Source organism: Labrus bergylta, chromosome 4 (assembly GCF_963930695.1).
Source record: "Labrus bergylta chromosome 4, fLabBer1.1, whole genome shotgun sequence".
NCBI classification, from domain to species: Eukaryota; Metazoa; Chordata; class Actinopteri; order Labriformes; family Labridae; genus Labrus; species Labrus bergylta.
Genome location: NC_089198.1, coordinates 8,501,634 through 8,525,456, shown reverse-complemented (window position 1 = coordinate 8,525,456; position 23,823 = coordinate 8,501,634). Strand labels below are relative to the sequence as shown.

The 23,823-nt window shown below is 41.9% G+C and overlaps 3 protein-coding genes across 3 annotated transcripts; all 3 read right to left on the bottom strand.

Moving 5' to 3' along the window:
• Positions 1–5,376: 5,376 nt before the first annotated feature.
• On the bottom strand, positions 5,377–7,771 carry LOC136179029 (tripartite motif-containing protein 16-like). The gene has a single exon (XM_065953623.1). It carries the CDS (start codon positions 7,744–7,746, stop codon positions 6,067–6,069), a length of 1,680 nt encoding a protein of 559 aa, XP_065809695.1. The 5' UTR covers positions 7,747–7,771; the 3' UTR covers positions 5,377–6,066.
• A 971-nt stretch (positions 7,772–8,742) lies between these two features.
• On the bottom strand, positions 8,743–12,226 carry LOC136178947 (mammalian ependymin-related protein 1-like). The gene is made up of 3 exons (XM_065953394.1): positions 12,213–12,226; positions 11,758–11,975; positions 8,743–9,286 (listed from the first exon to the last, which is right to left on the bottom strand). The coding sequence occupies exons 1-3, from the start codon at positions 12,224–12,226 to the stop codon at positions 9,093–9,095; spliced, it is 426 nt and encodes a 141-aa protein (XP_065809466.1). The 3' UTR covers positions 8,743–9,092.
• Positions 12,227–14,364: 2,138 nt separating this feature from the next.
• Positions 14,365–23,676, bottom strand: LOC110003949 (uncharacterized). The gene is made up of 4 exons (XM_065953393.1): positions 21,977–23,676; positions 19,245–19,425; positions 17,865–18,014; positions 14,365–16,877 (listed from the first exon to the last, which is right to left on the bottom strand). Exons 1-4 carry the CDS (start codon positions 23,651–23,653, stop codon positions 15,064–15,066), a joined length of 3,822 nt encoding a protein of 1,273 aa, XP_065809465.1. The 5' UTR covers positions 23,654–23,676; the 3' UTR covers positions 14,365–15,063.
• Positions 23,677–23,823: the final 147 nt, after the last annotated feature.

Here is a 23,823-nt window from a genome sequence, read left to right as displayed (position 1 = left end):
CTAAAGGGGAGGGAACCAGGAAATATAGAGTCAGAGTGGAGCTGGCTGTGTTTGAGAGCAGGAAGAAGAGGGAGGGGGAGGGAGACTTGTTTACAACAGAGAACATTTCTCTTTTAAAAACACTTCTCATTTCAGATTTTACAAGATGAACTCTTCTTTGAATCGGAGGGTTTGGAGAAGGCTTTCTGCCCCCAGTACTGCATGTTGTTTGTACAGCAGCTTAGAGGTTGCTCTGTTGTGAAAGTGCAATGCAGGCTTCATGAAAGTCATTCATTGAACTCATAAATGTCTGTGTTGCATGCTGGGAAACGTATTTGTAATGCTTGCTGTGCAGGCGTCACTTTGCTGCCACCGGTGTTTTCTGAAGCAGCTTGTGATGACGATGAGCCCTCTCTGTGCAGATAAATGCAATTCTTCCTCTTGTCTTCAAATATTCTGCTTGTATGTATGCAACACTGAAGCCTGCTCCCCGCCTCCACACTCTGTCACGCTCAGAGCATGCAGGGCGGGGCTGACCACGGACAGATTGGCATTCTTCTCATACTCACATTGATTTGAAGCTTCTCACACAAACAGCAAAAGCGAGTCGTAAGTAGTTAGTGAATTAAATGTTATTAGAATCAAGAATAGAAAACAGCAGCCAGCAGTAACTAAGTGACTCATAGGCTGTTTCTGTGACAGCCGGCGCTTACTGAAAGAACTGGTTTACTCCTGCATTCACACCAAAGCTGGAAAAACAACTTCCAAACTCAGGAAAACAAACAGTCACAGGAGCATTTAAACAGTTTCATCGTCAGAAGTCATTAATTAGATCTTTGCTGAATAAAAACTCTTCTTGTGTTAACTCATCAGACAAACGATTGTGACCTCACAGACATTTATGTAACAGAAGAATTCAGCGAGATTATCCCGTTTAAGTATCTAAGATTAAAGGTGAGGGCATTCAGCAGCCGGACTCCGACATCCTCTCAGGCCGAGCTGATTGACAGGTGCTGGGCGGGGTGAAGACGTCGGGGTCGCTGATGCCCAGCTGCAGGTTGAAGAAGCGGGTGGAGGTGGTGACGCTGCTGTTCCTGGCGTAGGTCTCCTGCACGGGGTAGCAGTCCTTCAGGGTGTAAACGCCCACCCAGGTCTCACCTGGTGGAGAGATGAGAAACAGGTCACAGCAGCTCTAAGAGGAACTGGAGGTTCATATCCAGCAGAAGCTGCTCCTCAAATCTGATGAAGCTTCATTTTTATTGTGAAGCAGCTGCAGGAAGAACGTACACAAACACTGGATTCAAGCAGCACGGACACTTTGTGTTTTAAAGTTACCACAGAATCTAAAAGATGTTTAAAGGCTTTATATGTGATTTTTTGATCCAGCAGATGTCGCCCTTGAGCACCAGCATGAAACCAAAACAACTCGCGCTGCATTGTTGTGTTAGCATGCTAATGCTAGCGATCTTTATTATGCTCGTATCTTCACACTGCATGTAAATTTACCTGAAATGAGCGTGATCTAGAAACACAGTTAAGCAGTGAGTACAGTATGTTATTCTTCTTTTCTCTAGTCCCTCAATTAAACAACTTTTATACTCGAGGGGAGGAGTCAGCCGGCCGTCCCGGCAATGTAAACAAAGTGAAGATAGGACTCTGAAAACTCTGAAAACATGTTACACCCATTGTAGACAGTCATGACTCACAGAGTTATTTTCAGAGGATATACTTGATTTCTACATTTAAGTGTGAATAATCACATATTAAGCCTTTAACTGTTTTTAACACAGATGTCCTCCATTAAACGCAAGGTGTTGAAAAACTGAGCAGACATGGAAGTGCAAAAGATCGTAGTCTGTTCTGACGACCCCTGACTGTGTCAGTGCTCCTCCTGTTGTCTTGTATCTCTCCCCACTCAGGTTGTCTTCAGGTAGAAAGGGGCGGAGCCAGTTACTTTGATGAGGCAGAGAGTGATGACCCGCTGCCAACATCGAGGGGCCACGCGGCCTTGGGTGCAGGGATCTACCGTTAATGATCCATCCACAGGTTCACCTACGGAAACCTTGTTACGACTGTCTTGGCTTGTCTGCACTGGCTCCCTATACAGTCTAGAATAGATTTCAAGATCCTTCTTCTCACCTACAAAGCTCTAAATGGCCAGGCACCATCTTATCTTAAGTGTACTATGGGAGGTAAAGCCTTCAGTTATCGGGCTCCTCTCCTCTGGAACCGCCTTCCAGCCGGGGTCCGGGAGGCGGACACAGTCTGTATTTTTAAGAATAGACTTAAAACTTTCCTTTTTGATAAATCTTATAGTTAGTGCTGGTGTAGACCAGCTCTTAGTTATGCTGCTATAGGCTTAGTATACCGGGGGAACTGGCACCTTGAGCTCCTCTCTCTCTCTCTCTCTCTCTCTCTCTCTCTCTCTCTCTCTCTCTCTCTCTCTCTCTGTGCATATACAGTACATAATATTACTGCATGTATCTATCTGTAAATCTCAGTCACTAACCACCTACTTTCCTGAGAGCTCTTGAGCTCTCTTAGGCTCCTCAAGATCGTTGGTTGACAGCCTGCCAGAACAACTCCCCCCCACCAGATTGTTGATGGACCCCCCACCCCCTTGCTCCCTATCCCTCTTCCTGCATCTTATCCCATCTCTCCCCCTATCCCTTTCCAACCCTGGCGCAGTCTAGTCCTGTGAAGGCTGTTTCGTCATGAGCCGGGGATCCGGCCGAAGATTTCTGCCTTTTAATAAGCCACTTTTTTCTTACCACTGTAACTTTTGCTGCTTTGTTAAAGTGCTCATGATGGATAGGCCGGATCTTTGTAACATAACAATGAGTAAGGTCTTTTTACCTGCTCTTTTGTAAAGTGTCTTGAGATAACACTTGTTATGAGTTGACGCTATACAAATAAATTGAATTGAATTGAATTGAATGTCATGCACCTGGGCAGACTGGGCCTTGGTGTATAAGCTGGTTTCTTAGTCTCTCTCTCTCTCTCTTGTCAACACTCACTTTGGTTGGTGGTCTTTGTTTAGCCACAACACCACACATTCACCATTGCCATCACCACTGATGGCCTGGATTGTGACAATGTGTTTACCACAGATAAACCTACTTTATGTCATTTGGAAGGTTTGATTTTGGTGTCAGGCTGGCTGCACCCTAAGCCGTCATTTCAGGAGGAGTGATCTGGATATTCTCTCGACCTGGATGTTCACATATGCACCTCACAGTGGGAGACTATCCCTGTCACTGGCAGTTAATACTGACTTATTTCTTTGATTATGACTTTCTGTCTGTGCATGTCCTTTCTGGTGTTGTGTTTCAAAAATATTTTAAAAACCAGGTTTACGTTTGCGTGCCAGGCTTCCTGTCCGACCACTCCTGGACCACCACGTTGTCCCCGGGGCCTCCGATGATGTACTGGTCCTCGAAGGTGGAGTTGGCTGGGTTGTTGAAGAGATCCCAGGCCTCGGTCAGAGAGATCTTTGAGCAGTCCTTCGTCTTCTGGTCGATCTGGAACATCACCAGGCTCTGGTGCAAAAAGATGGACTCAAAGAACCTGGAGCCGAGGAAGAGAAAGATGAAGAAGTGACATCTTTGAATGTATTCTTCTGGCCAAAACAACAGAACAAAACCTAAAAAGTATTTAATTTATAATCAGGAAAATTAGGAAATCTTTGCATTTCAGAATCTGAAATCTGAAACATCTGGAATGTTTTATAATTAATTAAAATGTATAGCATAATTTCTTTTGACTAATTGATTGATGGGCTTATGTTACAGCTCTAAATCATACCTTCTTGTTCCCATGTAGAGAGCTTTAACCAGGCCTGCCTTTTCTTTACATTTATTAGCTATATTTAAAACATTAAAAATAACCGCTCCGTGATGGCTCCATATTTCACTCTTTATCATTTTCTGAGCTTATAGTTCTACTTTCATCAATCTACATCTGTCTTTTCTGTTGATATCACGATGGTTAATGTTATTTTCCAGCTTATTTTTCTGTCATATATGTCGATAGGTGTGCCGCTCACTCGTCCATCACTCTGAGTGAAGAGAGGAACTTCTTATACGCGACTCTCTAATCCCTAAAACCCTGAGTGAATGAAAGTTTGTCTTTTTTTTTCTTTTATCACAGTTTAATTTTGTAAAAAATGTATTTATTTCCCTGAAAACTCTCCTTTTTAATTGGATTTATTATTTTGTGATGCCTAAAATAAGCTGGTTCAGTCTCCAAGTGAGGCCTCAATTAACACTAAAATCTTACTAGGAAGGCTGATAACGTCAAAAGCAGCTCAATACACTTATTGTAAACCATGGTCACCTGAAAAGTCTGGATAAACATCTTATTTAAAGATATATAACTAAAAAAAAATAAAGGTCTGAACTGCTTGTTAAAAGTGAAAATAATATATTCATGCAAATTTGACTTGATGACACCTTTTAACATTTAAACAAGTTAAATTTGCTTGCTGCATTAGCAATATTTTTACAGATTAAAAGCAATCCAGGTTTTATTTTGTATCTTGAAGAGGTTTTTCTGGACCTGTCAGGTGATTGTGGCTTTTAATAAGTGTATTGTTGACTAGAAATGACATAAATACACTTGGTAATATGGAGAAGAATGGCAGCAGAATCCAGGGACAGATGTATATGAATGAAGATCAGAGGGAATTAGTGAATAACTTTAAGTAGTTTGACTTCTTTTCACATCACTCTCTTCTGCACAAACTGAGTTCAGGTGATCTTTACATCCCTGGTTAGCAGGATGAAGGCGCCCTCTTGTGGTGATTTTTACTCTCTGCAGGAAGGCATCTGTATTATTATCCTCCCTTGATATCAATCACGCCGCTCAATCTAAATACTGTTAAAACTCTACCTCAAGTAAATGAACTCATCTGTTACATATATATATATATATATTTTATCATAAGTTATCTCAGCATGTTTGCTCGACCCAACACTGCACTATTCTCCCATCGAGCCTTGTACGTGTTAGTCTTTGCTTACATTGTGTTTATTGTTGTAATTTAATGTTGTACTTTTTGTGCATAGAGAGTATCGTTTTAATGAAGTCAAATTCCTTGTGTGTGAAAGCATACGCGGCCAATAAAGCTGATTCTGATTCTTCTGATTCTGATGCTGCATTCAGGACACATTGGAAATATAGGAAAGAAAAGTCTGTCAAAATGTTAAAGAGAACTCTGCTCATTCCTCAAAAGCAAATCTTTTTTAGTGAGGAGAGCTGAAAGAACAGAGAGTGAGTGACAGACGCTCTTCAGCTCTAAACACCAACACATGAACAAAGTGATTGAGTTTGACTCTCCATCAGCTTCTTATGACACCCTGCAATGAAGACGAGAAGAAAACATTTTGTTCATGTGTTTATTCAGGATTTCAAACTTCAGTTTGTTCAAACATTAAATCAATAAAGTGTGTTCAATGTCTCTTGTTCAATCATTTCATGAACACATTCACACAATCAGTTTGTTTGATCAGAATCTCCACTCACAGAAAACAATGATTTATCTCCTTATTGATTTAATCAGGAGGATTACAGTTTTAAAATACCTCAGAGGACATTTTTTACTTTACTTTGAATATGAACAACAACATTTATTCTGACTAACTCATTTCTTTAAGTGTGATTTTATAGATTTTCTACAAATGTACAAAGTGGTGAGAAGAGAAAATCAAAATTAAAGAAAAGTTTGCTGCTCTCTCTCTTCAGACTCATGAATCAGAACAGAAACAACAGCATATAAATGTATGAATACAAATAATCAAACATGGAGAGTGGAGAGAAGTTGATATTTTCACGCAGAGAAATGTCAGTTCAGGTGAACAAAAGTCATCCTGAGCAGTGAAAGAGTCCACGGCTAAACAGACACAGGAAGGAGTGTCACTGAAAGACACTCGAACATTTACAGAACAGACGAGAAGAGGTCAAAGTACCGCCCATAAAGTTTGATTGACAGGTGACCACGATCAGATCTCAGCAACGAGCATGAATAAAAATCAAGTTGAAGATTTAAAACACAGCAAGTTAAACATCTGTCTGGTTAATGACTTCTGTCTAGTTCAGTTTACACAACTCAGCAGAGTCTCCAGGAGAATAATATAACCCCAGTCCAGCATGTAGAGGCTGAGTGAATGTGGTCTGGACTCTGTGGAGGAGAGTCATGGTTTCAGAGATGCTGTAGAAGGACAGAATACCTGCTCTGTGATCAAGGTACACTCCTACTCTGGAGGACTGAGGACCTGAGACAGGAGTCCTGACTTTGTTGTACCAAAAGTTATAACTGTTGCTGTAACAATCTAACACCCAAGATTTGTCATTACGTCCAAACCCACATTCATATGAGCTCCCTGCTCTGCTGATATTCTTGTATGTGACTGCTACAAAAACTCTTCCTCTCAACTCCACTTCCCAGTAACAACGTCCAGTCAGACTCTCTTTACTCAGGATCTGCCACCAATCAGTGAATCTGTCTGGATGACTAGAATAAGACTGACGTTCTCTCATTACTGTTACTTTTCTGTTCTCATCAGATAATAACAGCTGTGTGTGTGCTGTGTTTGGATCCAGTGTGATGTCACATGAATATTTTAAGAACTCAGCTCTGGTCTTGGGCTCTGGTTCTGGTCCTGACAGTAAAACATCCACTTCACTCACTGTCTGTGAGATGTTTGTCCATTTCTCTCTCAGGACGTCCTGTAGTTTATCTCTGAATTCTGACACAGCTGCTGTCACATCCTCAAAGTACCTCAGAGGACAGATCTTGATGCTGGATGAGTGTGTAGATTCACTGAGTGGTGACAGTGAGGGGTAGTCGTGTAGAAACTGGTTGTGGTCCTGTGTGTGTGAGAGCTTCTCCAGTTCAGCGTCTTTCCTCTTCAGCTCAATGATCTCCTGCTCCAGCTTCTCCTGAAGCTCTCTGACTCGACTCACTTCAGTTTGCTGCTGGGATCTGACCTGCTGCTTCACATCAGAGCGTCTTTTCTCCATGAGACGGATCAGCTCAGTGAAGATCTTCTCACTGTTCCCCACTGTTTTATCAGCAGAGCCATTGATAGCCTCCACCTCCTGTTGAAGCAGCTTCACATCTTTCTCTCTGTCCTGGATTCTCTGCTGGATGTTTTGTCGACTCACCTCGAGCTCTCTCTGCCTCTCGCTCCTTTCTGCTGCAGCTGAGACTGTGTCGTGACCTTTGTGGTCATCCATTAAACAGAGGAGACAGATAGACTGCTGATCAGTCCGACAAAATACTTTCATTTCCTCATCATGACGAGAGCAGACGTTCTCCTGGAGCTTCTTGGAGGGCTCCACTAGCTTGTGTTTCTTTAATGGAGCTGCTTCAAAATGAGGCTGAAGGTGTTTCTCACAGTAAGAGGCCGGACACTGCAGACAGGACTTACAGGCTTTCAGTTTCCTCCCGGTGCAGACATCACAGGCCACATCTTCAGGTCCAGCAAAGCAGTGATCAGCAGGAGCAGCTTGGAGTCCAGTCTTCTTCAGCTCCTCCACTAAAACTGCTAACATGGTGTTTTTCCTCAGGACAGGCCTCTGTGTGAAGTCCTGTCTGCACTGAGGGCAGCTGTAGATTGTCTTTTCATCCTCTTTATCCCAGTGGCTTTTAATACAGTTCATACAGTAACTGTGTCCACAGGGAACAGTCACCGGATCCTTCAGGAGATCCAGACAGATGGAACAAGAAATAGTTTCCTTGCCCAGCTGAACTCCTTTCTGCGCCATTTCTCCTCTCGGTAACAACAACTGTCTGAGTTTCTCTTCCTGAGAAATCAGACTAGCTCCACCTCTGATCTGCACAGCATGTGTTTGTTCAGTGAATGTCAGCTCTTCTTGGTTACACCCATCCTCAACTTGTAGATCTAAAGGGGAGGGAACCAGGAAATATAGAGTCAGAGTGGAGCTGGCTGTGTTTGATAAAGATAAAGATAAAGATAAAGATAAAGATAAAGATAAAGATATAGATAAACTTTATTGATCCACCGTGGGGAGAATTTGTGCATTACAGCAGCTCCAGAAAACAGGGGACGGGAATATACTTACAAAAAATAAAAATCGAAGTTAAGAAATAGATCAAACATATTAACATCATTTAAATAAAAAAAAAATACAATAATGTAAAAAAATACAATAATGTAAATGTAAAGTTACACAAAACAATACAATAATGTAAAATGTTTGCGAGCAGGAAGAAGAGGGAGGGGGAGGGAGACTTGTTTACAACAGAGAACATTTCTCTTTTAAAAACACTTCTCATTTCAGATTTTACAAGATGAACTCTTCTTTGAATCGGAGGGTTTGGAGAAGGCTTTCTTGCCCCCAGTACTGCATGTTGTTTGTACAGCAGCTTAGAGGTTGCTCTGTTGTGAAAGTGCAATGCAGGCTTCATAAAAGTCAATCATTAAACTCATAAATGTCTGTGTTGCATGCTGGGAAACGTATTTGTAATGCTTACTGTGCAGGCGACACTTTGCTGCCACCGGTGTTTTCTGAAGCAGCTTGTGATGACGATGAGCCCTCTCTGTGCAGATAAATGCAATTCTTCCTCTTGTCTTCAAATATTCTGCTTGTATGTATGCAACACTGAAGCCTGCTCCCCGCCTCCACACTCTGTCACGCTCAGAGCATGCACGGCGGGGCTGACCATGGATAGACTGGCATTCTTGTCATGCTCACATTGATTTGAAGCTTCTCACACAAACAGCAAAAGCGAGTCGTAAGTAGTTAGTGAATTAAATGTTATTAGAATCAAGAATAGAAAACAGCAGCCAGCAGTAACTAAGTGACTCATAGGCTGTTTCTGTGACAGCCGGCGCTTACTGAAAGAACTGGTTTACTCCTGCATTCACACCAAAGCTGGAAAAACAACTTCCAAACTCAGGAAAACAAACAGTCACAGGAGCATTTAAACAGTTTCATCGTCAGAAGTCATTAATTAGATCTTTGCTGAATAAAAACTCTTCTTGTGTTAACTCATCAGACAAACGATTGTGACCTCACAGACATTTATGTAACAGAAGAATTCAGCGAGATTATCCCGTTTAAGTATCTAAGATTAAAGGTGAGGGCATTCAGCAGCCGGACTCCGACATCCTCTCAGGCCGAGCTGATTGACAGGTGCTGGGCGGGGTGAAGACGTCGGGGTCGCTGATGCCCAGCTGCAGGTTGAAGAAGCGGGTGGAGGTGGTGACGCTGCTGTTCCTGGCGTAGGTCTCCTGCACGGGGTAGCAGTCCTTCAGGGTGTAAACGTCCACCCAGGTCTCATCTGGTGGAGAGATGAGAAACAGGTCACAGCAGCTCTAAGAGGAACTGGAGGTTCATATCCAGCAGAAGTTGCTCCTTAAATCTGATGAAGCTTCACTTTTATTGTGAAGCAGCTTCAGGAAGAACGTACACAAACACTGGATTCAAGCAGCACGGACACTTTGTGTTTTAAAGTTACCACATAATCTAAAAGATGTTTAAAGGCTTTATATGTGATTTTTTTGATCCAGCAGATGTCGCCCTTGAGCACCAGCATGAAACCAAAACAACTCGCGCTGCATTGTTGTGTTAGCATGCTAATGCTGGCGATCTTTATTATGCTGGTATCTTCACACTGCATGTAAATTTACCTGAAATGAGCGTGATCTAGAAACACAGTTAAGCAGTGAGTACAGTATGTTATTCTTCTTTTCTCTAGTCCCTCAATTAAACAACTTTTATACTCGAGGGGAGGAGTCAGCCGGCCGTCCCGACGATGTAAACAAAGTGAAGATAGGACTCTGAAAACATCACAGACAGTGGGACTCGGGTGTTACACCCATTGTAGACAGTCATGACTCACAGAGTTATTTTCAGATATACTTGATTTCTATTACATTTAAGTGTGAATAATCACATATTATGCCTTTAACTGTTTTTAACACAGATGTCCTCCATTAAACGCAAGGTGTTGAAAAATTGAGCAGATATGGAAGTGCAAAAGATCGTAGTCTGTTCTGACGACCCCTGACTGTGTCAGTGCTCCTCCTGTTGTCTTGTATCTCTCCCCACTCAGGTTGTCTTCAGGTAGGAAGGGGCGGAGCCAGTTACTTTGATGAGGGAGAGAGTGATGACCCGCTGCCAACATCGAGGGGCCACGCGGCCTTGGGTGCAGGGATCTACCGGTAATGATCCATCCACAGGTTCACCTACGGAAACCTTGTTACGACTGTCTTGGCTTCTCTGCACTGGCTCCCTATACAGTCTAGAATAGAATTCAAGATCCTTCTTCTCACTTACAAAGCTCTAAATGGCCAGGCACCATCTTATCTTAAGGAGCTACTAGTGCCGTACTGTCCCTCGAGAACATTACGGTCCCAGAGTGCAGGCCTGCTGGTGGTACCTACAGTCCCTAAGTGTACTATGGGAGGTAAAGCCTTCAGTTATCGGGCTCCTCTCCTCTGGAACCGCCTTCTAGCCGGGGTCCGGGAGGCAGACACAGTCTGTATTTTTAAGAATAGACTTAAAACTTTCCTTTTTGATAAATCTTATAGTTAGTGCTGGTGTAGACCAGCTCTTAGTTATGCTGCTATAGGCTTAGTATACCGGGGGAACTGGCACCTTGAGCTCCTCTCTCTCTCTCTCTCTCTCTCTCTCACTCTCTCTCTCTCTCTCTCTCTCTCTCTCTCTCTCTCTCTCTCTCTCTCTATCTCTCTCTCTCTGTGCATATACAGTACATCATATTACTGCATGTATCTATCTGTAAATCTCAGTCACTAACCACCTACTTTCCTGAGAGCTCTTGAGCTCTCTTAGGCTCCTCAAGATCGTTGGTTGACAGCCTGCCAGAACAACCCCCCCCCCACCAGATTGTTGATGGACGGTTTGCCTCCCCCCACCCCCTTGCTCCCTATCCCTCTTCCTGCATCTTATCCCATCTCTCCCCCTATCCCTTTCCAACCCCGGCGCAGTCTAGTCCTGTGAAGGCTGTTTCGTCATGAGCCGGGGATCCGGCCGAAGATTTCTGCCTTTTAATAAGCCACTTTTTTCTTACCACTATAACTTTTGCTGCTTTGTTAAAGTGCTCATGATGGATAGGCCGGATCTTTGTAACATAGCAATAAGTAAGGTCTTTTACCTGCTTTTTGTAACATAACAATGAGTAAGGTCTTTTTACCTGCTTTTTGTAACATAACAATGAGTAAGGTCTTTTACCTGCTTTTTGTAACATAACAATGAGTAAGGTCTTTTTACCTGCTTTTTGTAACATAACAATGAGTAAGGTATTTTACCTGCTTTTTGTAAAGTGTGTTGAGATAACACTTGTTATGAGTTGACGCTATACAAATAAATTGAATTGAATGTCATGCACCTGGGCAGACTGGGCCTTGGTGTATAAGCTGGTTTCTTAGTCTCTCTCTCCCTCTCTTGTCAACACTCACTTTGGTTGGTGGTCTTTGTTTAGCTACAACACCACACATTCACCATTGCCATCACCACTGATGGCCTGGATTGTGACAATGTGTTTACCACAGATAAACCTACTTTATGTCATTTGGAAGGTTTGATTTTGGTGTCAGGCTGGCTGCACCCTAAGCCGTCATTTCAGGAGGAGTGATCTGGATATTCTCTCGACCTGGATGTTCACATATGCACCTCACAGTGGGAGACTATCCCTGTCACTGGCAGTTAATACTGACTTATTTCTTTGATTATGACTTTCTGTCTGTGCATGTCCTTTCTGGTGTTGTGTTTCAAAAATATTTTAAAAACCAGGTTTATGCTGGCGTGCCGGCTTCCTGTCCGACCACTCCTGGACCTCCACGTTGTCCCCGGGGCCTCCGATGATGTACTGGTCCTCGAAGGTGGAGTTGGCTGAGATGTCGAGGGGATCCCAGGCCTCGGTCAGAGAGATCTTTGAGCAGTCCTTCGTCTTCTGGTCGATCTGGAACATCACCAGGCTCTGGTGCAAAAAGATGTACTCAAAGAACCTGGAGCCGAGGAAGAGAAAGATGAAGAAGTGACATCTTTGAATGTATTCTTCTGGCCAAAACAACAGAACAAAACCTAAAAAGTATTTGATTTATAATCAGTAAAATCATGAAATCTTCGCATTTCAGAATCTGAAATCTGAAACATCTGGAATGTTTTACAATTAATTAAAATGTATAGCATAATTTATTTTGACTAATTGATTGATGGGCTTATGTTGCAGCTCTAAATCATACCTTCTTGTTCCCATGTAGAGAGCTTTAACCACGCCTGCCTTTTCTTTACATTTATTAGCTATATTTAAAACATTAAAAATAACCGCTCCGTGATGGCTCCATATTTCACTCTTTATCATTTTCTGAGCTTATAGTTCTACTTTCATCAGTCTACATCTGTCTTTTCTGTTGATATCACGATGGTTAATGTTATTTTCCAGCTTATTTTTCTGTCATATATGTCGGTAGGTGTGCCGCTCACTCGTCCATCACTCTGAGTGAAGAGAGGAACTTCTTATACGCGACTCTCTAATCCCTAAAACCCTGAGTGAATGAAAGTTTGTCTTTTTGTTTCTTTTATCACAGTTTAATTTAGTAAAAATGTATTTATTTCCCTGAAAACTCTCCTTTTTAATTGGATTTATTATTTTGTGATGCCTAAAATAAGCTGGTTCAGTCTCCAAGTGAGGCCTCAATTAACACTAAAATCTTACTAAGAAGGCTGATAACGTCAAAAGCAGCTCAATACACTTATTGTAAACCATGGTCACCTGAAAAGTCTAGATAAACATCTTATTTAAAGATATATAACTGTAAGGTCTGAACTGCTTGTTAAAAGTGAAAATAATATATTTATGCAAATTTGACTTGATGACACCTTTTAACATTTAAACAAGTTAAATTTGCTTGCTGCATTAGCAATATTTTTACAGATTAAAAGCAATCCAGGTTTTATTTTGTATCTTGAAGAGGTTTTTCTGGACCTGTCAGGTGATTGTGCCTTTTAATAAGTGTATTGTTGACTAGAAATGACATAAATACACTTGGTAATATGGAGAAGAATGGCAGCAGAATCCAGGGACAGATGTATATGAATGAAAATCTGTTAGTACGTATTTTCATAGATTCATTCATCTTGATAATTTTGTGGACATATCTTTAAATTGTGTCAACCATCTCACAGTAATTCTTCTTTTGGGTCTGTGAAGCGTTAACCTTATATGGGTGAAGCACCTAAGTAGTAGCAGATCTATAAATGGATAGGAGCCAACTATATGTTGTCAGCAACTGTCTACACTGAGTCTACATCTGATACGTATTCAAATCAGTGTCATGTCATCTTTATTGTTTTATAGTGATGGACCCAAATGGAAAGGAATTTGTGGGCTGTACCTTCTAGCAGAATATAAGCAACACTGTGTGATGAAGATTTTGCCATTTTGCCATTTTGCCATTTTGCCCATGATGGCCACTTTGCCAATGATTGTCAGTGATTGTGAGATCTTGGTCAGCATGGGTCAGCGATGGTCTGCACTTTGTCAGCCATATGTGCTGTGTTTCTGTGTTGTCTGACCATGGCTGAATAAATCTGAGATGATCCACAGTCTGTTTCACGATAACATAATTGTCCATCTCATACAGAAATAACCCCCACCTAACAAGATCAGAGGGAATTAGTGAATAACTTTAAGTAGTTTGACTTCTTTTCACATCACTCTCTTCTGCACAAACTGAGTTCAGGTGATCTTTACATCCCTGGTTAGTAGGATTAAGGCGCCCTCTTGTGGTGATTTTTACTCTCTGCAGGAAGGCATCTGTATTATTATCCTCCCTTGATATCAATCACACTGCTCAATGTAAATACTGTTAAAACTCTTCCTCAAGTAAATTAACTCATCTGTTACATATATATATATATATTTTATTATAAGTTATCTCAGCATGTTTGCTCGACCCAACACTGCACTATTCTCTCATCGAGCCTAGTACGTGTTAGTCTTTGCTTACATTGTGTTTATTGTTGTAATTTAATGTTGTCCTTTTTGTGCATAGAGAGTATCGTTTTAATGAAGTCAAATTCCTTGTGTGTGAAAGCATACGCGGCCAATAAAGCTGATTCTGATTCTTCTGATTCTGATGCTGCATTCAGGACACATTGGAAATATAGGAAAGAAAAGTCTGTCAAAATGTTTTTAGACGTCAGAATGTTAAAGAGAACTCTGCTCATTCCTCAAAAGAAAATCTTTTTTAGTGAGGAGAGCTGAAGGAACAGAGAGTGAGTGACAGACACTCTTCAGCTCTAAACACCAACACATGAACAAAGTGACTGAGTTTGACTCTCCATCAGCTTCTTACGACACCCTGCAATGAAGACGAGAAGAAAACATTTTGTTCATGTGTTTATTCAGGATGTCAAACTTCAGTTTGTTTACACATCAAATCAGTAAAGTGTGTTCAATGTCTCTTGTTCAATCATTTCATGAACACATTCACACAATCAGTTTGTTTGATCAGAATCTCCACTCAAAGAAAACGATGATTTATCTCCTTATTGATTTAATCAGGAGGATTACATTTTTAAAATACCTCAGAGGACATTTTTGACTTTACTTTGAATGTGAACAACAACATTTATTCTGACTAACTCATTTCTTTAAGTGTGATTTTATAGATTTTCTACAAATGTACAAAGTGGTGAGAAGAGAAAATCAACATTAAAGAAAAGTTTGCTGCTCTCTCTCTTCAGACTCATGAATCAGAACAGAAATAACAGCATATAAATGTATGAATACAAATAATCAAACATGGAGAGTGGAGAGAAGTTGATATTTTCACGCAGAGAAATGTCAGTTCAGGTGAACAAAAGTCATCCTGAGCAGTGAAAGAGTCCACGGCTAAACAGACACAGGAAGGAGTGTCACTGAAAGACACTCAAACATTTACAGAACAGACGAGGAGAGGTCAAAGGACCGCCCATAAAGTTTGATTGACAGGTGACGACGATCAGATCTCAGCAACGAGCATGAATAAAAATCAAGTTGATGATTGAAAACACAGCAAGTTAAACATCTGTCTCGTTAATGACTTCTGTCTATTTCAGTTTACACAACTCAGCAGAGTCTCCAACATAATAAAACCTGAGTCCAGCATGTAGAGGCTGAGTGAATGTGGTCTGGACTCTGTGGAGGAGAGTCATGGTTTCAGAGATGCTGTAGAAGGACAGAATACCTGCTCTGTGATCCAGGTACACTCCTACTCTGGAGGACTGAGGACCTGAGACAGGAGTCCTGACATGGTTGTACCAAAAGTAATAACTGTTGTTGTCACAATATAACATCCAAGATTTGTCATTACGTCCAAACCAACATTCATATGACCTCCCTGCTCTGCTGATATTCTTGTATGTGACTGCTACAGAAACTCTTCCTCTCAACTCAACTTCCCAGTAACAACGTCCAGTCAGACTCTCTTTACTCAGGACCTGAAGATAATGAGTGAATCTGTCTGGGTGACTAGAATAAGACTGTTGTTTACTCATTAATGTTACTTTTCTGTTCTCATCAGATAATAACAGCTGTGTGTGTGCTGTGTTTGGATCCAGAGTGCTGTCACATGAATTTTTGAAGAACTCAGCTCTGGTCTTGGGCTCTGGTTCTGGTTCTGACAGTAAAACATCCACTTCAGTCACTGTCTGTGAGATGTTTGTCCATTTCTCTCTCAGGACGTCCTGTAGTTTATCTCTGACTTCTGACACAGCCGCTGTCACATCCTCAAAGTACCTCAGAGGACGGATCTTGATGCTGGATGAGTGTGTAGATTCACTGAGTGGTGACAGTGAGGGGTAGTCGTGTAGAAACTGGTTGTGATCTTCTGTGTGTGAGAGCTTCTCCAGTTCAGCGTCTCTCCTCTTCAGCTCAGTGATCTCCTGCTCCAGCTTCTCCTGAAGCTCTCTGACTCGACTCACTTCAGTTTGCTGCTGGGATCTGACCTGCTGCTTCACATCAGAGCGTCTTTTCTCCATGAGACGGATCAGCTCAGTGAAGCTCTTCTCACTGTTCCCTACTGTTTTATCAGCAGAGCCATTGATATCCTCCACCTCCTGTTGAAGCAGCTTCACATCTTTCTCTCTGTCCTGGATTCTCTGCTGGATGTTTTGTCGACTCACCTCGAGCTCTCTCTGCTTCTCGCTCCTTTCTACTGCAGCTGAGACTGTGTCATGACCTTTGCGTTCGTCCATTAAACAGAGGAGACAGATAGACTGCTGATCAGTACGACAAAATACTTTCATCTCCTCATTATGACGAGAGCAGACGTTCTCCTGGAGCTTCATGGAGGGCTCCACCAGCTTGTGTTTCTTTAATGGAGCTACTTCAAAATGAGGCTGGAGATGTTTCTCACAGTAAGAGGCCAGACACTGCAGACAGGACTTACAGGCTTTCAGTTTCCTCCCGGTGCAGACATCACAGGCCACATCTTCAGGTCCAGCATAGCAGTGATCAGCAGGAGCAGCTTGGAGTCCAGTCTTCTTCAGCTCCTCCACTAAAACTGCTAACATGGTGTTTTTCCTCAGGACAGGCCTCGGTGTGAAGTCCTGTCTGCACTGAGGGCAGCTGTAGATTGTCTTCTTATCCTCTGTGTCCCAGTGGCTTTTAATACAGCTCATACAGTAACTATGTCCACAGCTAGTAGTCACTGGATCCTTCAGCAGATCCAGACAGATCGAACAAGAAATAGTTTCCTTGCCCAGCTGAACTCCTTTCTGCGCCATTTCTCCTCTCGGTAACAACGACTGTCTGAGTTTCACTTCCTGAGAAATCAGACTAGCTCCACCTCTGATCTGCACAGCATGTGTTTGTTCAGTGAACGTCAGCTCTTGTTGGTGACACCCATCCTCAACTTGTAGATCTAAAGGGGAGGGAACCAGGAAATATAGAGTCAGAGTGGAGCTGGCTGTGTTTGAGAGCAGGAAGAAGAGGGAGGGGGAGGGAGACTTGTTTACAACAGAGAACATTTCTCTTTTAAAAACACTTCTCATTTCAGATTTTACAAGATGAACTCTTCTTTGAATCGGAGGGTTTGGAGAAGGCTTTCTGCCCCTAGTACTGCATGTTGTTTGTACAGCAGCTTAGAGGTTGCTCTGTTGTGAAAGTGCAATGCAGGCTTCATAAAAGTCAATCATTAAACTCATAAATGTCTGTGTTGCATGCTGGGAAACGTATTTGTAATGCTTACTGTGCAAGTGTCACTTTGCTGCCACCGGTGTTTTCTGAAGCAGCTTGTGATGACGATGAGCCCTCTCTGTGCAGATAAATGCAATTCTTCCTCTTGTCTTCAAATATTCTGCTTGTATGTATGCAACACTGAAGCCTGCTCCCCGCCTCCACACTCTGTCACGCTCAGAGCATGCAGGGCGGGGCTGACCACGGACAGATTGGCATTCTTGTCATGCTCACATTGATTTGAAGCTTCTCACACAAACAGCAAAAGCGAGTCGTAAGTAGTTAGTGAATTAAATGTTATTAGAATCAATAATAGAAAACAGCAGCCAGCAGTAACTAAGTGACTCATAGGCTGTTTCTGTGACAGCCGGCGCTTACTGAAAGAACTGGTTTACTCCTGCATTCACACCAAAGCTGGAAAAACAACTTCCAAACTCAGGAAAACAAACAGTCACAGGAGCATTTAAACAGTTTCATCGTCAGAAGTCATTAATTAGATCTTTGCTGAATAAAAACTCTTCTTGTGTTAACTCATCAGACAAACGATTGTGACCTCACAGACATTTATGTAACAGAAGAATTCAGCGAGATTATCCCGTTTAAGTATCTAAGATTAAAGGTGAGGGCATTCAGCAGCCGGACTCCGACATCCTCTCAGGCCGAGCTGATTGACAGGTGCTGGGCGGGGTGAAGACGTCGGGGTCGCTGATGCCCAGCTGCAGGTTGAAGAAGCGGTTGGAGGTGGTGACGCTGCTGTTCCTGGCGTAGGTCTCCTGCACGGGGTAGCAGTCCTTCAGGGTGTAAACGCCCACCCAGGTCTCACCTGGTGGAGAGATGAGAAAAAGGTCACAGCAGCTCTAAGAGGAACTGGAGGTTCATATCCAGCAGAAGTTGCTCCTTAAAGCTGATGAAGCTTCATTTTTATTGTGAAGCAGCTTCAGGAAGAACGTACACAAACACTGGATTCAAGCAGCACGGACACTTTGTGTTTTAAAGTTACCACAGAATCTAAAAGATGTTTAAAGGCTTTATATGTGATTTTCTGATCCAGCAGATGTCGCCCTTGAGCACCAGCATGAACCAAAACAACTTGCGCTGCATTGTTGTGTTAGCATGCTAATGCTAGCGATCTTTATTATGCTGGTATCTTCACACTGCATGTAAATTTACCTGAAATGAGCGTGATCTAGAAACACAGTTAAGCAGTGAGTACAGTATGTTATTCTTCTTTTCTCTAGTCCCTCAATTAAACAACTTTTATACTCGATGGGAGGAGTCAGCCGGCCGTCCTGGCGATGTAAACAAAGTGAAGATAGGACTCTGAAAACATCACAGACAGTGGGACTCGGGTGTTACACCCATTGTAGACAGTCATGACTCACAGAGTTATTTTCAGAGGATATACTTGATTTCTACATTTAAGTGTGAATAATCACATATAAAGCCTTTAACTGTTTTTAACACAGATGTCCTCCATTAAACGCAAGGTGTTGAAAAACTGAGCAGATATGGAAGTGCAAAAGATCGTAGTCTGTTCTGACGACCCCTGACTGTGTCAGTGCTCCTCCTGTTGTCTTGTATCTCTCCCCACTCAGGTTGTCTTCAGGTAGAAAGGGGCGGAGCCAGTTAATTTGATGTCATGCACCTGGGCAGACTGGGCCTTGGTGTATAAGCTGGTTTCTTAGTCTCTCTCTCTCTCTCTTGTCAACACTCACTTTGGTTGGTGGTCTTTGTTTAGCCACAACACCACACATTCACCATTGCCATCACCACTGATGGCCTGGATTGTGACAATGTGTTTACCACAGATAAACCTACTTTATGTCATTTGGAAGGTTTGATTTTGGTGTCAGGCTGGCTGCACCCTAAGCCGTCATTTCAGGAGGAGTGATCTGGATATTCTCTCGACCTGGATGTTCACATATGCACCTCACAGTGGGAGACTATCCCTGTCACTGGCAGTTAATACTGACTTATTTCTTTGATTATGACTTTCTGTCTGTGCATGTCCTTTCTGGTGTTGTGTTTAAAATATTTTAAAAACCAGGTTTACGTTGGCGTGCCGGCTTCCTGTCCGACCACTCCTGGACCTCCACGTTGTCCCCGGGGCCTCCGATGATGTACTGGTCCTCGAAGGTGGAGTTGGCTGGGTTGTTGAAGAGATCCCAGGCCTCGGTCAGAGAGATCTTTGAGCAGTCCTTCGTCTTCTGGTCGATCTGGAACATCACCAGGCTCTGGTGCAAAAAGATGGACTCAAAGAACCTGGAGCCGAGGAAGAGAAAGATGAAGAAGTGACATCTTTGAATGTATTCTTCTGGCCAAAACAACAGAACAAAACCTAAAAAGTATTTAATTTATAATCAGGAAAATTAGGAAATCTTTGCATTTCAGAATCTGAAATCTGAAACATCTGGAATGTTTTATAATTAATTAAAATGTATAGCATAATTTCTTTTGACTAATTGATTGATGGGCTTATGTTACAGCTCTAAATCATACCTTCTTGTTCCCATGTAGAGAGCTTTAACCAGGCCTGCCTTTTCTTTACATTTATTAGCTATATTTAAAACATTAAAAATAACCGCTCCGTGATGGCTCCATATTTCACTCTTTATCATTTTCTGAGCTTATAGTTCTACTTTCATCAATCTACATCTGTCTTTTCTGTTGATATCACGATGGTTAATGTTATTTTCCAGCTTATTTTTCTGTCATATATGTCGATAGGTGTGCCGCTCACTCGTCCATCACTCTGAGTGAAGAGAGGAACTTCTTATACGCGACTCTCTAATCCCTAAAACCCTGAGTGAATGAAAGTTTGTCTTTTTTTTTCTTTTATCACAGTTTAATTTTGTAAAAAATGTATTTATTTCCCTGAAAACTCTCCTTTTTAATTGGATTTATTATTTTGTGATGCCTAAAATAAGCTGGTTCAGTCTCCAAGTGAGGCCTCAATTAACACTAAAATCTTACTAGGAAGGCTGATAACGTCAAAAGCAGCTCAATACACTTATTGTAAACCATGGTCACCTGAAAAGTCTGGATAAACATCTTATTTAAAGATATATAACTAAAAAAAAATAAAGGTCTGAACTGCTTGTTAAAAGTGAAAATAATATATTCATGCAAATTTGACTTGATGACACCTTTTAACATTTAAACAAGTTAAATTTGCTTGCTGCATTAGCAATATTTTTACAGATTAAAAGCAATCCAGGTTTTATTTTGTATCTTGAAGAGGTTTTTCTGGACCTGTCAGGTGATTGTGGCTTTTAATAAGTGTATTGTTGACTAGAAATGACATAAATACACTTGGTAATATGGAGAAGAATGGCAGCAGAATCCAGGGACAGATGTATATGAATGAAGATCAGAGGGAATTAGTGAATAACTTTAAGTAGTTTGACTTCTTTTCACATCACTCTCTTCTGCACAAACTGAGTTCAGGTGATCTTTACATCCCTGGTTAGCAGGATGAAGGCGCCCTCTTGTGGTGATTTTTACTCTCTGCAGGAAGGCATCTGTATTATTATCCTCCCTTGATATCAATCACGCCGCTCAATCTAAATACTGTTAAAACTCTACCTCAAGTAAATGAACTCATCTGTTACATATATATATATATATATTTTATCATAAGTTATCTCAGCATGTTTGCTCGACCCAACACTGCACTATTCTCCCATCGAGCCTTGTACGTGTTAGTCTTTGCTTACATTGTGTTTATTGTTGTAATTTAATGTTGTACTTTTTGTGCATAGAGAGTATCGTTTTAATGAAGTCAAATTCCTTGTGTGTGAAAGCATACGCGGCCAATAAAGCTGATTCTGATTCTTCTGATTCTGATGCTGCATTCAGGACACATTGGAAATATAGGAAAGAAAAGTCTGTCAAAATGTTAAAGAGAACTCTGCTCATTCCTCAAAAGCAAATCTTTTTTAGTGAGGAGAGCTGAAAGAACAGAGAGTGAGTGACAGACGCTCTTCAGCTCTAAACACCAACACATGAACAAAGTGATTGAGTTTGACTCTCCATCAGCTTCTTATGACACCCTGCAATGAAGACGAGAAGAAAACATTTTGTTCATGTGTTTATTCAGGATTTCAAACTTCAGTTTGTTCAAACATTAAATCAGTAAAGTGTGTTCAATGTCTCTTGTTCAATCATTTCATGAACACATTCACACAATCAGTTTGTTTGATCAGAATCTCCACTCACAGAAAACAATGATTTATCTCCTTATTGATTTAATCAGGAGGATTACAGTTTTAAAATACCTCAGAGGACATTTTTTACTTTACTTTGAATATGAACAACAACATTTATTCTGACTAACTCATTTCTTTAAGTGTGATTTTATAGATTTTCTACAAATGTACAAAGTGGTGAGAAGAGAAAATCAAAATTAAAGAAAAGTTTGCTGCTCTCTCTCTTCAGACTCATGAATCAGAACAGAAACAACAGCATATAAATGTATGAATACAAATAATCAAACATGGAGAGTGGAGAGAAGTTGATATTTTCACGCAGAGAAATGTCAGTTCAGGTGAACAAAAGTCATCCTGAGCAGTGAAAGAGTCCACGGCTAAACAGACACAGGAAGGAGTGTCACTGAAAGACACTCGAACATTTACAGAACAGACGAGAAGAGGTCAAAGTACCGCCCATAAAGTTTGATTGACAGGTGACCACGATCAGATCTCAGCAACGAGCATGAATAAAAATCAAGTTGAAGATTTAAAACACAGCAAGTTAAACATCTGTCTGGTTAATGACTTCTGTCTAGTTCAGTTTACACAACTCAGCAGAGTCTCCAGGAGAATAATATAACCCCAGTCCAGCATGTAGAGGCTGAGTGAATGTGGTCTGGACTCTGTGGAGGAGAGTCATGGTTTCAGAGATGCTGTAGAAGGACAGAATACCTGCTCTGTGATCCAGGTACACTCCTACTCTGGAGGACTGAGGACCTGAGACAGGAGTGCTGACTTTGTTGTACCAAAAGTTATAACTGTTGCTGAAACAATCTAACACCCAAGATTTGTCATTACGTCCAAACCCACATTCATCTGAGCTCCCTGCTCTGCTGATATTCTTGTATGTGACTGCTACAAAAACTCTTCCTCTCAACTCCACTTCCCAGTAACAACGTCCAGTCAGACTCTCTTTACTCAGGATCTGCCACCAATCAGTGAATCTGTCTGGATGACTAGAATAAGACTGACGTTCTCTCATTACTGTTACTTTTCTGTTCTCATCAGATAATAACAGCTGTGTGTGTGCTGTGTTTGGATCCAGTGTGATGTCACATGAATATTTTAAGAACTCAGCTCTGGTCTTGGGCTCTGGTTCTGGTCCTGACAGTAAAACATCCACTTCACTCACTGTCTGTGAGATGTTTGTCCATTTCTCTCTCAGGACGTCCTGTAGTTTATCTCTGAATTCTGACACAGCTGCTGTCACATCCTCAAAGTACCTCAGAGGACAGATCTTGATGCTGGATGAGTGTGTAGATTCACTGAGTGGTGACAGTGAGGGGTAGTCGTGTAGAAACTGGTTGTGGTCCTGTGTGTGTGAGAGCTTCTCCAGTTCAGCGTCTTTCCTCTTCAGCTCAATGATCTCCTGCTCCAGCTTCTCCTGAAGCTCTCTGACTCGACTCACTTCAGTTTGCTGCTGGGATCTGACCTGCTGCTTCACATCAGAGCGTCTTTTCTCCATGAGACGGATCAGCTCAGTGAAGATCTTCTCACTGTTCCCCACTGTTTTATCAGCAGAGCCATTGATATCCTCCACCTCCTGTTGAAGCAGCTTCACATCTTTCTCTCTGTCCTGGATTCTCTGCTGGATGTTTTGTCGACTCACCTCGAGCTCTCTCTGCCTCTCGCTCCTTTCTGCTGCAGCTGAGACTGTGTCGTGACCTTTGTGGTCATCCATTAAACAGAGGAGACAGATAGACTGCTGATCAGTCCGACAAAATACTTTCATTTCCTCATCATGACGAGAGCAGACGTTCTCCTGGAGCTTCTTGGAGGGCTCCACTAGCTTGTGTTTCTTTAATGGAGCTGCTTCAAAATGAGGCTGAAGGTGTTTCTCACAGTAAGAGGCCGGACACTGCAGACAGGACTTACAGGCTTTCAGTTTCCTCCCGGTGCAGACATCACAGGCCACATCTTCAGGTCCAGCAAAGCAGTGATCAGCAGGAGCAGCTTGGAGTCCAGTCTTCTTCAGCTCCTCCACTAAAACTGCTAACATGGTGTTTTTCCTCAGGACAGGCCTCTGTGTGAAGTCCTGTCTGCACTGAGGGCAGCTGTAGATTGTCTTTTCATCCTCTTTATCCCAGTGGCTTTTAATACAGTTCATACAGTAACTGTGTCCACAGGGAACAGTCACCGGATCCTTCAGGAGATCCAGACAGATGGAACAAGAAATAGTTTCCTTGCCCAGCTGAACTCCTTTCTGCGCCATTTCTCCTCTCGGTAACAACAACTGTCTGAGTTTCTCTTCCTGAGAAATCAGACTAGCTCCACCTCTGATCTGCACAGCATGTGTTTGTTCAGTGAATGTCAGCTCTTCTTGGTTACACCCATCCTCAACTTGTAGATCTAAAGGGGAGGGAACCAGGAAATATAGAGTCA

Excerpts from the sequence above, each read along its gene's own strand:
- LOC136179029 (XM_065953623.1), bottom strand. The coding sequence starts at position 7,746 with ATGGCGCAGAAAGGAGTTCAGCTGGGCAAGGAAACTATTTCTTGTTCC.
- LOC136178947 (XM_065953394.1), bottom strand. Across the intron at positions 9,287-11,757 it reads GGCACGCCAGCATAAACCTG|ATGAGACCTGGGTGGACGTT; the intron begins GTTTTTAAAATA and ends TCTCTCCACCAG.
- LOC110003949 (XM_065953393.1), bottom strand. The coding sequence starts at position 23,653 with ATGGCGCAGAAAGGAGTTCAGCTGGGCAAGGAAACTATTTCTTGTTCC. Across the intron at positions 18,015-19,244 it reads CAGGAAGCCGGCACGCCAAC|GTGAGACCTGGGTGGGCGTT; the intron begins GTAAACCTGGTT and ends TCTCTCCACCAG. Across the intron at positions 16,878-17,864 it reads CTTCACCCCGCCCAGCACCT|ATCTACAAGTTGAGGATGGG; the intron begins GTCAATCAGCTC and ends CCTCCCCTTTAG.